The following is a 15,332-nucleotide window of genomic DNA, read 5'->3' on the forward strand; positions in this document are numbered from 1 at the left end:
CCCGCCTATCAACCAAGATGGCTGCCATGACTAAAAATAGAACATGGGGGTAAAATGCAGTTTTTATACGACCGCAAGAAAATATATCTGATGACCCCGCCTATCAACCAAGATGGCTGCCATGACTAAAAATAGAACATGGGGGTAAAATGCAGTTTTTATACGACCGCAAAAAAATTTTGTGGTCGTATATTGGTATGACGTTGGTGTCGTCGTCATCGTCGTCTGAAGACACATTGGTTTTAGCACTCTAACTTTAGTTTAAGTGAATGGATCTCTTTGAAATTTTACCATAAGGTTCAATACCACAAAAGGAAGGTGGGGATTGATTTTGGGGATTATGGTACCAACAATTAAGGAATTAGGGACCAAAAAGGGGCCAAAAATAAGCATTTTTGTAACTTCCAGACATAACTTGTGTGTTAGTGTATGGATCTCTCTGACATTGTACCACAAGCTTCCATATCACAAAGGGAATGCTGGGATTCAATTGGGGGTAATTGCCTCCAAATTTTAGGAATTAGGGGCCAAAAAGGGGAAAAAAACCAGCATTTTTCTAGTTTCATGACAATATCTTGTGTGTAATTGTATAGATCTCTCTGACATTGTACCACAAGGTTCAATATCACAAAGAGAATGCTGGGATTGATTTTAGGGGTAAGTGCCTCCAAATTTTAGGAATTAGGGGCCAAAAAGGGGCAAAAAACAAGCATTTTTCTAGTTTCATGACAATAACTTGTGTGTAAGTGTATGGATCTTTATGAAATTGTACTACAAGGTTCCATATCACAAAGGGTAAGCTGGAATTGAGTTTGGGGGTAATTGCCCAAAATGTTAAGGAATAAGGGGCCAAAAAGGGGCCAAAAATAAGCATTTTTCTAGTTTCCAGACAATAACTTGTGCTCAAGTGTATGGATCTCTCTGAAATTGTACTGCAAGGTACCATAGCACAAAGGGAATGCTGGGATTGATTTTAGGGGTAAGTGCCTCCAAATTTTAGGAATTAGGGGCCAAAAAGGGGCAAAAAACAAGCATTTTTCTAGTTTCCAGACAATAACTTGTGTTCAAGTGTATGGATCTCTATGAAATTGTACTGCAAGGTACCATAGCACAAAGGGAAGGCTGGGATTGATTTTGGGGGTAATTCCCTTAATATTTTAGGAATTAGGGGCCATAAAGGGGCAAAAAAACAAGCATTTTTCTAGTTTCAGGACAATAACTTCTGTGTAAGTGTATGGATCTTTATGAAATTGTACTGCAAGGTTCCATATCACAAAGGGAAAGCTGGGTTTGAGTTTGGGGGTAATTGCCCTTAATGTTTAGGAATTTGGGGCCAAAAAGGGGCCAAAAAACAAGCATTTTTCTAGTTTCCAGACAATTACTTGTGTTCAAGTGTATGGATCTCTCTGAAATTGTACTGCAAGGTACCATACCCATAAAGGGAAGGCTGGGATTGAGTTTGGGGTGATGAATCATAAGGGGGTTCACAAAATTTGGGGGGAGGATTTTTTTTCCCTTTTTTTTCTTTAAAATTTTCCATTTTAAATTGGTTATTTCTGATTTATATATAAAAGCAAATAATAATAATATGGTTTGAATTGGTAAATTAAATATTTTTAAGTTCTTAGACCACATTCATTCTGTGTCAGAAACCTATGCTGTGTCAAATATTTAATTACAATCCAAATTCAGTGCTGTATCAAGCTTGAATGTTGTGTCCATACTTGCCCCAACTGTTCAGGGTTCGACCTCTGCGGTCGTATCAAGCTGTGCCCCAGTTGAGCATTTTATTGGCTTATATTTCTGAAACTAAAGCATTTAGAGCAAATCTGACATGGGGGTATAAATGTTCATCATGTCAAGATCTATCTGTCTATATAATTTTCAGATGCATCAGACAACCCGTTGTTGGGTTGCTGCCCCTGAATTGGTAATTTTAAGGAAATTTTGCAGTCTTTGGTTATTATCTTGAATATTATAATAGATAAAGATAAACTGTATAAACAACAAAATTGTTCAGCAAAGTGAGATCTACAATATAAGTCAACATGACCAAAATAGTCAATTGACCCCTTCAGGAGTTATTGCCCTTTAAAGTCAATTTTTCACAATTTTTCGTAAATTTTTGTCATCTTTTACAAAAATCTTCTCCACTTAATCTACTGGGCCAAATAGAATTAAACTAAGCCACAATTTTCAATAAGGTATCTTGATTGAGAAATGTATCAGATGACCCTGTCATCCAACCAACATGGCCACCATTGTTAAAAATAGAACATAGGGGTTTACTAAAGAAGTATATGGGAAAATTGAAAAAAACAATTTCAAATTGTCACAACTTGAACACGAATTTAAATAATGATAAGGGCTCTTCAGTAACTGTTGTAAGACTACAATGGGATGACCTGCTTAAAATTTAACTACTGGGCCGAATTGATATCTAATACTATTTATTATGATTTTAACCTTATTTTACATGATTTCCAATACCACAGTACCGGGTAGATACAAGTGAGCAACACAGGCTCTTGAGAGCTTCTAGTTATTTTAAAAAAAAAACTATCTTGCAACAATTTTTTGCATAAATAAATACATTACAAAAATTTGTGAATTTACAGTAATGCATCTAATTAAAATCAGGCTAAAGCCAAATCAATGGCAAGTGGGCAGATTGTACATGGAGTAAGAGGGATATTTATTAACCCGAGGCTCACTTTGATCTGTATTTTTCATGAATTTTAGGGTTGTTCAACTCAGACCAGGACATATCAAGCACAAGCTCTATCAGTGAAGATGAATCCCTTGATTCAACCAGACATGTCATCCAAAGAACTGTTTCTGATCCTTCCTGTCCGTGCTGTCAACCATCTCAACCTACCCTCATCAACAAACTTCTGTCATCTAAACCTCTGTCTTCACGGCAACGATCCAATACTCTCCCATCAGCACTTGAGGCTTTGACGGGGAATCATGATGATGAAAGTGAGATACAGGAAGAATGTAGAAAACTTCAGATATCCCTCAGGGAAATGTCTGCTAGTCATAATCACTTGAGTGCTTCAAATGATTCAGTATTCTGTAATGGTGCAACGATTGAGAATGATGAAGATGGGATTATATTTGAATCTAAACATTTTGCAAACAATTATGATTTGTCTAGAGAAAATGAAAATTCTGCCTGTGAAAAAGCTGATGTTTCCAATCTAATGTCAAATGAACCGTGTCAGATACCATGTCAAAATTTACCATCTACCCACAATTTATGTGATGTGAATTCTAATGTAGATTCTCCTGATGGTCAACCAGAACAGACAGGAGTAGTGAATGATAATAATGAAGAGAACCTAACGAAAAAAATGTCTTTCTTTGAAACAATGAAAAAACGTTTCCTTAAATTTATTGACTCAAAATTTGAAAATAAAAGTCCTACAAATCATGAGCTGTCTGCAGGTAAGAGAAAAACATCATCAGAAAACAAATCAGGGAACAACAGAAATATACAAGATGTGAATTCCCCGAGTTCATTTGCTTGTTTTGCTGTTAGAGAATTTCCCATGAGCAGCTGTCATAACTACAGAGATTCAGTAAGTTCATCTCAGGATCAAAATAGCATTCAAAGTTTCCATGATCCTAGCCATCATACAACACAACCTGCAGAACATCTCTATGACAACGGTCACATCCAAAATAATTCAACAGGTTTACAAGTAGAACAGTTATCACCATGGTTACATGAAAATATTGATAATGCTGACAGTAAATCTGACATGTTGTCAACAGGACCTCTTGATAATGATTTACGACAATCTGTCAATACAAGTGTATATGATCAATCTATTAAAGACCCTCAAAATAGTTTAGGTCTTTCTGCTACATCAATCTCAAACTCTCAACAAAATAGTCACTATGATTTGGTTAAATCTCATAGAAATGTTGATAAAAATGGAAGAAAGAAGTGTAATAAAACTTTTATAAATGGTCATCAGGAAACAAAAAGTCAGGATGTTATCAAGGTGATGAATGGTGCAAGTAAAAAACAGTGCAATAAGGTTTTGAATTGTCACAAACAACAAGGAGGAATGTGCAATATTACTCATTTAGACTCTGATCAAAATTGTCAGTCAGATATTCTCAAGGCCAATAATTCAGGAAAATTGTCACATGACCAAGATATCCCATGTGACCATAATCTGTCTCACCGACAAAATGGAAATACATTCTCAGGGAATCATAATGGATTTAATAACAATTCAATGAATGGCTGTGATAAATCCAGACACAAAAAGTATTATGAAACAACAGAAACCAACAGTATATCAGGGGAGACAACTAATCAACATAATATTTCAAGGGAGACAACCAACTGTCAGAAAACTATATCACATTTCTGTTATAGTAAGGAAAGTTGTACAAATGAATATGCAAGTAAATCTGAGTGTAATAATGGGATGAGCAGTGGCAAAAACAATTCTCCTTTAAAAAGTAAAAGTGATGAAATATTTCTAAAGAATGGAACAACCCACAACGATAAGAGAAATCAAAATCATATCAGTAGCTCAGAAAACATATCTTCTAGTCGTCTTTCTAATCAACAGTCCTTCAAATCATGTGACACCTTACACAATGGTGCTAATTATGTGCCTTCTTCATCCTCTACAATGACAGAAGAGGAGTTCAGAATGTCAACCGCTAGACTCTGTAGGTTTTATCATGTTTTCAAACAAGGAGAGTTATCTAACTTGATTTTTAAATATGTAGATAATTTGTGTATAGTTAGTTGCACATATGATCATGGTAATTGGTGCTTAATTGCTGAAAAAAAGATAAGTGGTGTATATAATGTTTAATAGCATGACAAGGTTATAATAGATAAATATTATGTTTCCTTGGTAACTGGTGCTTGGTAGGATTGACATGTAAAATGAAGATAAACAGAATTTCATTTTTAAACATTTGTTGACTTTTTTTAAAATATTCTACAGGTTGAGTTGATAAAACATTTTTTTATGAAAAGACAGATGCATGTGTACTTGAAATTTCCTTAACTTGCTTTTAAGTTATGAAATGACAAAACACAAAGTAAATACTTTGTTCATGATATTTACTTTTCTATTTAAAACAAGGTTTGTGCTAGTAAGTTACATTAAACTCAGGATATTCAAATGAGTGAACATAAAATTTTTAACTAGATTCTATGTACAAAATGGTTGAATTTTTTTGTTAATTGTGTACTTTTATTTTTTTAACAAGGCCTTTGTTAGTCTGGTATGTTTTTTAATTTTAGTTCATTTATATGTTTTGGAGTTTAGTGTGACATCCATGTTCATCGAAATATTAGTACACATGTTTGTTTAGGGGCCAGCTGAAGCCTGCTTCTGGGTGTGGGATTTTCTCGCTTTGTTGTAGACCCATTGGTGGTCTTCGGCTGTTTTCTGCTCTTTGGTCGGGTTGTTGTATCTTTGACACATTCCCGGTTTCAATTCTCAGTTTTTTCTTGATTCATATTCTTAATTTTTTCATTGTGAGAGTGAGACTGATGAATGATACATTTTATTTTACAAATAGACTACACCACATCTTTGTGAACAGAACAACAATAAATTGTTTTTTAGGTTAAAGGTCAACATTGTGTACTTATATTGTACAACTAATCAAAATAAAGTGCACTTGTACTTATTTCACTATTTATATACATTCATTGTTTTTTGTAAGCTTTTATTATTTAAGGTGGTACCTAACACTACAGGGAGATAACTCTGTAAAAACCAGCTAAACGTTTTAATTACGTTGTATTGTTAAGGAAATATTAAGCTTCTCAATGATCAAAATTAGTGTTTGTCAAACTGCTATATAACCAATGAAATTTTTCTGATAAAGTGGTTGGTTCAAATTTTTTGAAATTTTTATATTTTTGTCAAAGGGTCAAAGTAAACATTTTGTCAAAATTTTATGAAAATTAAACGAGCCAAATTAATATTAGTCAAGGTGTTGGGTACCACCTTAAAAAATTTTCCAGCAACATTCCTTCATTGTGCCTATATGATATTTACAAAATGATTTATATTACTTATGCTCACAACTTGTTTAATTGTATGATACAGCCCTTTCTACTTATACACAGTCCTACACTTTCTTTAACTGCTATCATACTTATTCCAACATGTCCAATGAGTTTTATCTTTGTTAATCATGAATATAAATTTAACTTCATATTCATTGCTGACAAGTTTTGGAAAGCTCAGGAAGTGATAGATGTTACCTTTATAGGGACATGAAAGTTTACTTTAGTTACACCATGTGATTGTTGTGTGCCAATCAAAACAATAGAATTTTATGAAACATTTAATGTAATGTTATTATTTATTTTCAAATCATTAAAAAACTCATGATCCCGACTAGTCTATTTTCAAGTATACTAATTATTCACAGATAGGTGTAAAAACCATGCCCCCACCCAAACAATGTGTCTCCTCAAAGTAAATTTGTATGTTTTCTGTTATATTATTCTTACATTTTCTTTTTTTGTTTTTTTTACAGTTGAACGGGATAGTACATGTCTTTCTAGTAGTCCACTTCTGTTTATAATCAGCTTGTCTTACTTAGACCTATTTATTTTAACAGTATGAATTAGACCTATTTATTTAATAGTCTAACTAAGACCTATTTATTTAATGGTCTAACTTAGACTTATTTATTTAATAGTCTAACTTAGACCTATTTATTCAATGGTCTAACTTAGACCTATTTATTTAATGGTCTAACTTAGACCTATTTATTCAATGGTCTAACTTAGACCTATTTATTTAATGGTCTAACGTAGACCTATTTATCTCTTGGGCATTTTATTTACAGTTGTAGTAATTAGGCCATGATATATATTGCATTACAATGTATTTATGTTTTTTGTCTGTATTATACACATTGTCATGATTGCCATTTTCTTTCCTTCTTATTTTTAGAAGAGATCGGCTTTGCATCAGACGTACTATAATTTATTTTTAGAAGTCTGAAGAGATCGGCTTTGCATCAGACGTACTATAATTTATTTTTAGAAGTGGTAGGCTTTGTATCAGATGTGATATTATTTATTTAAATCCAATATGAAATTTATTTATTTTCTATTAAATTATTAATTTATTTAGCTATATTTATATTGATTTACACCTCTTCCATTATATTATTGCCTTAGAAATTAATCAAACACATTCTTGCCTTCAATAATTTGACCGCTGGACGTTAACCAGCCATCCATCATCATCAATAATTTGACAAATAGTTAAGCCTTTAGTATATTTTTGATTTTCATTGCCTGTTTTGCTGAATTTTTGTGTGAAAATATTTTGATATTAGATTTATATTTAGCTCAATTGAACAAAGGTAAACTAAATATGAATAAAAGGATATGTATATTGTATGTTATTGACAGCAACCTTGCACTCAAAAAAATATCTTTTCAATGTTTTTTTCTTCACAGACAAAAAAAAAGGTATTAACTATTTTGGAGATCAAGATCAAAATTTATTTATACTTTCCCTGACTGATTGAATTTTTATACGACTGCAAAAAATTTTTGCGGTCGTATATTGGTATGACGTTGGCGGCGTCGTCGTCGTCGTCCGAAGACACATTGGTTTTCGCACAATAACTTTAGTTTAAGTGAATGGATCTCTATGAAATTTTACCATATGGTTCAATACCACAAAAAGGAAGGTTGGGATTGATTTTGGGGGTTATGGTACCAACAGTTAAGGAATGAGGGGCCAAAAATAAGCATTTGTGTAACTTCCAGACAATAACTTGTGTGTTAGTGTATGGATCTCTCTGACATTGTACCACAAGGTTCCATATCACAAAGGGAATGCTGGGATTGATTTTGGGGGTAATTGCCTCAAAATTTTAGGAATTAGGGGCAAAAAAAGGGGCAAAAAACAAGCATTTTTCTAGTTTCATGACAATAACTTGTGTGTAAGTGTATGGATCTTTCTGAAATTGTACTACAAGGTTCCATATCACAAAGGGAAAGCTGGAATTGAGTTTGGGGGTAATAGCCCAAAACGTTTAGGAATAAGGGGCCAAAAATAAGCATTTTTCTAGTTTCCAGACAATAACTTGTGTTCAAGTGTATGGATGTCTCTGATATTGTACTGCCAGGTACCATACCACAAAGGGAAGGCTGGGATTGATTTTAGGGGTAAGTGCCTCAAAATTTTAGGAATTAGGGGTCAAAAAGGGTAAAAAAACAAGCATTTTTCTAGTTTCAGGACAATTACTTTTGTGTAAGTGTATGGATCTTTATGAAATTATACTACAAGGTTCCATATCACAAAGGGAAAGGTGGGTTTGAGTTTAGGGGTAATTGCCCTAAACGTTTAGGAATTTGGGGCCAAAAAGGGGCCAAAAAACAAGCATTTTTCTAGTTTCCAGACAATAACTTGTGTTCAAGTGTATGGATCTCTCTGAAATTGTACTGCAAGGTACCATACCTCAAAGGGAAGGCTTGGATTGATTTTGGGGATGATGATACTTAAGGGGGTTAAAAAAATTTTGGGGGGGGGATTTTTTCAAATTTTCCATTTTAAGTTGGTTATTTCTGATTTATATATAAATGCAAATAATAATGATATGGTTTGAATAGGTAAATTAAAAAATTTTAAGTTCTTAGACCACATTCATTCTGTGTCAGAAACCTATGCTGTGTCAAATATTTAATCACAATCCAAATTCAGAGCTGTATCAAGCTTGAATGTTTTGTCCATACTTGCCCCAACTGTTCAGGGTTCAACCTCTGCAGTCGTATCAAGCTGCGCCCAGCGGAGCATTTTATTTTTTATATAATCAACATGTGGTTTGTTTGCTTTTATACGCCCGTTTACGGGACGTATTATGGTATACCGTTGACTGTCTGTCCGTCTGTTAGTCCGTCGTCAACATGTCGGACATTAATTTAAAAATGCTTTAACCAATATGCATGAAACTTTGGTGAATTGTTTATATCTATTGACATGAGCTCCCTTTCGTTTTTTATAAATTTCAGATTTACCATTTTCGAGTTTTGGGGTTTTATTCATTAAAAAAGGGGGTATTTTCCAGTTTTTGGACAATAACTCAAAAAATATTTCACCAATTTGCATGAAACTTTTGTGAATTGTTCATATCTATTTATGTGAGCTCCCTTTCGTTTTTTTTAAGTTTTGGAAGTACCATTTTCGATTAATGGGGTTTTATTCATTACGAAAAGGGGGATTTTCCAGTTTTCAGACAATAATTCAAAATGCTTTCAGCATTTTTTATGAAACTTTGGTAAATTGTTTATATCTATTTTTGTAAGCTCCCTTTTGATTTTTATAAATTTTCGATTTTACATTTCCAAGTTATAAGATTTTATTTGTTTATAGTCTGACAACAGATTTACTAAGTATTGGGCAACATCACAGTGTATTGCACAACAGCAAGAAATCTTTCATACATCTAATTTCAAGTTCTTTGACTTCATTTATTCAGAAACCTATAATATATCAAATATTTAATTACAATCCAAATTCAGACCTGTATCAAGCGCGAATATTGTGTCCATTTTTGCCCCAACTGTTCAGGGTTGGACCTCTGCGGGCGTATCCAGCTGCGCTCAGCGAAGCAGTTTATTTAAATTATTTTTCTGAACGCTTTTCTAATTTAACATTTAAAATTTTTTCATTATTTGATATAAAGTTTTTCATATTTCTTTATGATGTCTACAGATTTTAGAAAGTAACAGCATTTTTTGTTCTTTGAATTGATGTTTCCCTTATTCAACCCCATAATCAGGATACAAAAAATCTTATGACAAAAATCGACTGACTATAAGTTATACTATTCATGACTTGCGACTATTTATCACTAGTAAAATGTTAAGTGCCTCTCACATTCAAAAATTTATATTTGACTGTAAAAATTGCTCAATTTCTGATCTTTTTTTTCTTTTGTGAAAGGAAGATCTGTACAGGAGATACTTTATACACAGGAAGTTGTAAAAAGGAGATGATTAAACCAAGGAATTGAAAACTTTTGTGGTAGCTAACAATTACAACAACAATACTTTATTTTAGAGGGTTACACAGTTAGCTATATAACTAATCTTCCCTGAGGCCCTCATCATAGAAAAGCATATAAAAAAAATCATTGAAAAGCACAGTGCAAACAGTGATATACATGACATACAATAGTATAAAAGTCAAGTATAATGATCTATGTTCAATACAACTGCATAAATTATGAAAAAATAATTACCATAAAAAATGATTGATATTTTATATTTTTTCAATTGGTTGATAATGATCTGTTAATTTGTATTTGAATTTTATTTTGATTTATGTCAACTCAATATCTTTTTTGAAGAATTATTTTAGAAACATTAGTACAAATATACAATTCTGCTATTTATATTACTAGTGATGATTTTTTTTTTCATTCAAATAACAATGTTTTTTCAGGACTCACACACATTCTCAATGAGGACTCACACACAATCTCAATGAGGGTCTGTGTCATGTACAGTCATCTCGCTAGGTCATCTCACTAGGTCATCTTGCTAGGTCATATATATTTTTTTGCTAGTCATAAATTTCATATACATTTACATAGTAAATCATTAAAAGATATTGTACATTGTTAATTCTGTATATAATTCAGACAGTAATCTTATTTGATTTTATTCTTATTGGTGCATTGATCTCTTATGAAATTACCTAGATAATGAAGCATTTATATTTCACAAACAACAACTACACAGAATGGTGATTTACTGTTATAACATCTATACTTTTACAAACTTACTCAATTATTGAATACATAGGTTTTATTTGATGATTGTTAATATTTTTATACACTACTGCATTGTACTAAGCCATAGACAGTCATGACAGAGGTTGAATTGAATTAGAGAAATAAATAATTGTTTGTAAATGTGTCAGATTATATACAATTGTAACTTAAACAATTCCCTCTTTTCATCAAGTTATCTCCCCTTTGTGTAAGAGTTGTAGTTCTTGAATCTACCAAAGGGGCTTGGGGCATTAGATCCCCTTTCACCATGTTACAGATTCAATGAATTTCTTTTTTTTTCTCCTTTTTTAGCTCACCTGGCCCAAAGGGGCATTAGATCCCCTTTCACCATGTTACAGATTCAATGAATTTCTTTTTTTTTCTCCTTTTTTAGCTCACCTGCTGTGACTAACACAATCCTACATTTAATGTTATCCTGCTGTGACTAAAACAATCTTACATTTAATGTTATCCTGCTGTGACAAAAAAATAACAGTTGTAAAGGGAAGTAACTCATATGATAATCACAGATGAAAAGAGGAAATGTTTAACTAAAGTGTTATAATGTTAATGAATCTCTTGATTATCTTTTGTGTAATTTTGATGATACTTTTTTTTTGTGCAATCCTGATGAAAATTGTTTGTAGTGCCATCCTAATGATATTCATCTGTCGTGCAATCTTGATAAAACTTATCTGTCATGCAATCTTTATGAAATTCGATTTTAAACATATCATTCCCCTACTTTTACTTTTGTTTATGTTGTTATTTAAAACAATAAAATTAACTTTGTTTAGTTGGTGTGTTTTAAACTTATGAATACAAGGAGATATGGGGTATACTTCTGCAGTCAATCTGTCCATTTAAAACATATCAACAAGTATTTCCCCTGACACTTGTTGATATGTCTGTGTCAGTATGTCTCTAAGTATTTCCCCTGACACTTGTTGATATGTCTGTGTCAGTCTGTCTCTAAGTATTTCCCCTGACACTTGTTGATATGTCTGTGTCAGTCTGTCTCTAAGTATTTCCCCTTACACTTGTTGATATGTCTGTGTCAGTATGTCTCAGAGTATTTCCCCCTTACACTAGTTGATATGTCTGTGTCAGTCTGTCTCAAAGTATTTCTCCTGACCAGTGACACTCATGGATGAATCTGTGTCAGTCTGTCTCTAAGTATTTCCCCTGACACTTGTGGATATGTCTGTGTCAGTCTGTCTCTAAGTATTTCCCCTTACACTTGTTGATATGTCTGTGTCAGTATGTCTCAGAGTATTTCCCCCTTACACTAGTTGATATGTCTGTGTCAGTCTGTCTCTAAGTATTTCCCCTTACACTTGTTGATATGTCTGTGTCAGTATGTCTCAGAGTATTTCCCCCTTACACTAGTTGATATGTCTGTGTCAGTCTGTCTCTAAGTATTTCTCCTTACACTTGTTGATATGTCTGTGTCAGTATGTCTCAGAGTATTTCCCCCTTACACTAGTTGATATGTCTGTGTCATTATGTCTCAGAGTATTTCCCCCTTACACTAGTTGATATGTTTGTGTCAGTCTGTCTCTAAGTATTTCCCCTTACACTTGTTGATATGTCTGTGTCAGTTTGTCTCTAAGTATTTCCCCTTACTCTTGTTGACATGTCTGTGTCAGTATGTCTCAGAGTATTTCCCCCTTACACTAGTTGATATGTCTGTGTCAGTCTGTCTCTAAGTATTTCCCCTTACACTTGTTGATATGTCTATGTTAGTCTGTCTCTAAGTATATCCCCTGGTAAAAGTGGATACGCTGTCAGTATGTCAGTAAGTATATTCCTTAACGCTAGTGGATATGTCTGTGTCAGTATGTCTCTAAGTATTTCACCTGGCATTAGTGGATATGTCTGTGTCAGTCTGTCTCTAAGTATTTCCCCTTAAACTTGTGGATATGTATGTGTCAGTCAGTCTCTAAGTGCATCCCCTGGTAAAAGTGGATACGCTGTTAGTATGTCTGTAAGTATATTCCTAGACGCTAGTGGATCTGTCTGTGTCAGTCTGTCTCTTAGTATATCCCCTTAAACTTGTGGATATGTATGTGTCAGTCAGTCTCTTAAATACATCCCCTGGTAAAAGTGGATACGCTGTCAGTATGTCTATAAGTATATTCCTTGACGCTAGTGGATATGACTGTGTCAGTATGTCTCCTGACACTATAGTATGTCTGAATCATTATATCCCCTGACACTTAGTGGATATATCTGTCAGTGTGTCAGTTGGTATATCGCCTGACACTTGTTGATATGTCTCAGTCAATCGGTCTCTAAGTACACCCCCTGACACTAGTGGATATGTCGGTGTCGGTATGTCTGTAAGTATATCCCCTGTCATTAGTGCATATGTATGCGTCAGTCTGTCTCTAAGTACACCCCCGACACTAGTGGATATGTATGCGCCAAACTGTCTCTAAGTACACCCCTTACACTAGTGGATATGTATGCATCAGTCTGTCTCTAAGTACACCCCGACATTAGTTAATATGTTTATATCAGTCTATCTCTCAGTATTTGTCCTGACAAAAATTGATATGTCTGTGTCAGTCTAGCTCGTTAGAATATTCCCTGACACTTTTGGATATGTCAGAGTAAATCTGACTGTTGAAATATTCCCTGACACTTTTGGATATGTTTAAGTCAGTCTCGCTGTTGAAATAATCCCTGACACTATTTGATTTGTCGGAGTCAGTCTGGCTGTTGAAATATTCCCTGACACTTTTGTATACCGGTATGTTGAAGTCAGTCTGGCTGTTAAAATATTCCCTGACACTATTTGATATATCGGAGTCAGTCTGGCTGTTGAAATATTCCCTGACACTTTGTATATGTTGAAGTCAGTCTGGCTGTTACAATATTCCCTGACACTATTTGATATGTCGGAGTCAGTCTGGCTGTTGAAATTTTCCCTGACACTTCTGTATATGTTGAAGTCAGTCTGGTTGTTGAAATATTCCCTGCCACTTTTGGATATGTCGGAGTCAGTCTGGTTGTTGAAATATTCCCTGACACTTTTGGATATGTCGAAGTCAGTCTGGCTGTTGAAATATTCACTGACACTTTTGGATATGTCTAAGTCAGTCTGACTGTTGAAATATTCCCTGACACTTTTGGATATGTCGAAGTCAGTCTGGCTTGAAATATTCCCTGACACTTTTGGATATGTCGAAGTCAGTCTGGCTGTTGAAATATTCACTGACACTGTTGGATATGTCGGAGTCAGTCTGGTTGTTGAAATATTCCCTGACACTTTTGGATATGTCGAAGTCAGTCTGGCTGTTGAAATATTCACTGACACTGTTGGATATGTCGGAGTCAGTCTGGCTGTTTAAATTTTCCCTGCCACTTTTGGATATGTCGGAGTCAGTCTGGTTGTTGAAATATTCCCTGACACTTTTGGATATGTTGAAGTCAGTCTGGCTGTTAAAATATTCCCCGACACTATTGGATTTGTCGGAGTCAGTCTGGCTGATGAAATAATCCCTGACACTTTTGGATATGTCAGAGTCAGTCTCGTTGTTGACATATTCCCTGACACTGTTGGATATGTCGGAGTCAGTCTGACAGTTAAAATATTCCCCGACACCTTTGAATATGTCGGAGTCTTTCTGACTGTTAAAATATTCACTGTCATTATTGGATATGTCGGAGTCACTCTGACTGTTGAAATATTCCCTGACACTTTTGGATATATCGAAGTCTGTCTGGCTGTTGAAATATTCCCTGACACTTTTGGATATGTCGGAGTCAGTCTGGTTGTTGAAATATTCCCTGACACTATTTGATATGTCGGAGTCAGTCTGGTTGATGTAATGATGAAAGATTCCCTGACACTTTTGGATATGTCGGAGTCAGTCTGGTTGTTGAAATATTCCCTGACATTGTTGGATATGTCGGAGTCAGTGTGACAGTTAAAATATTCCCTGACACCTTTGAATATGTCGGAGTCTGTCTGGCTGTTAAAATGTTCCCTGTCACTTTTGGATATGTCGGAGTAAGTCAGGCTGTTGAAATATTCCCTGACACCTTTGAATATGTCGGAGTCTGTCTGGCTGTTAAACTATCCCCTGCTACTTTTGGATATGTCGGAGTCTGTCTGTCTGGCTGTTAAAATATTCCCTGACACTATTTGATATGTCGAAGTCAGTCTGGCTGTTGAAATATTCCCTGACACTTTTTGATATGTCGGGAGTAAGTCTGACTGTTGAAATATTCCCTGACACTTTTTTTGGATATGTCGGAGTCAGTCTGACAGTTAAAATGTTCCCTGACACCCTTGAATATGTCGAAATCAGTCTAGCTGTTGAAATATTCCCTGATACTTTATGATATGTCGGAGTCACTCTGAATGTTGCACTATCCCCTGACACTTTTGGATATGTCGGAGTAAGTCTGCATGACTGTTGAAATATTCCCTGACACTTTTGGATATGTCGGAGTAAGTCTGACTGTTGAAATATTCCCGGACACTTTTGGATATGTCGGAGTCAGTCTGGCTGTTGAAATAT

At 34.4% G+C, this 15,332-nt stretch overlaps 1 protein-coding gene and 1 long non-coding RNA gene across 2 annotated transcripts in view; one reads left to right on the forward strand and one right to left on the reverse strand.

Moving 5' to 3' along the window:
- The window catches only part of LOC127726201 (GATA zinc finger domain-containing protein 14-like), a 31,690-nt gene extending 24,552 nt beyond the window's left edge, over positions 1-7,138 (forward strand). The window contains exon 6 of the mRNA XM_052233497.1: positions 2,743-7,138. Within this exon, the coding sequence (XP_052089457.1) occupies positions 2,743-4,847 (2,105 nt within the window). The 3' untranslated portion in view covers positions 4,848-7,138. The remainder of the gene's footprint in view (positions 1-2,742) is intronic.
- A 3,352-nt stretch (positions 7,139-10,490) lies between these two features.
- On the reverse strand, positions 10,491-12,700 carry LOC127726205 (uncharacterized). The gene is made up of 2 exons (XR_007993404.1): positions 11,284-12,700; positions 10,491-11,245 (listed from the first exon to the last, which is right to left on the reverse strand). It is a non-coding gene; the product is annotated as an uncharacterized LOC127726205 (long non-coding RNA).
- Between the last annotated feature and the right edge of the window lie 2,632 nt (positions 12,701-15,332).

This window comes from Mytilus californianus, unplaced genomic scaffold (assembly GCF_021869535.1).
Source record: "Mytilus californianus isolate M0D057914Y unplaced genomic scaffold, xbMytCali1.0.p SCAF_17, whole genome shotgun sequence".
Lineage (NCBI taxonomy): Eukaryota > Metazoa > Mollusca > Bivalvia > Mytilida > Mytilidae > Mytilus > Mytilus californianus.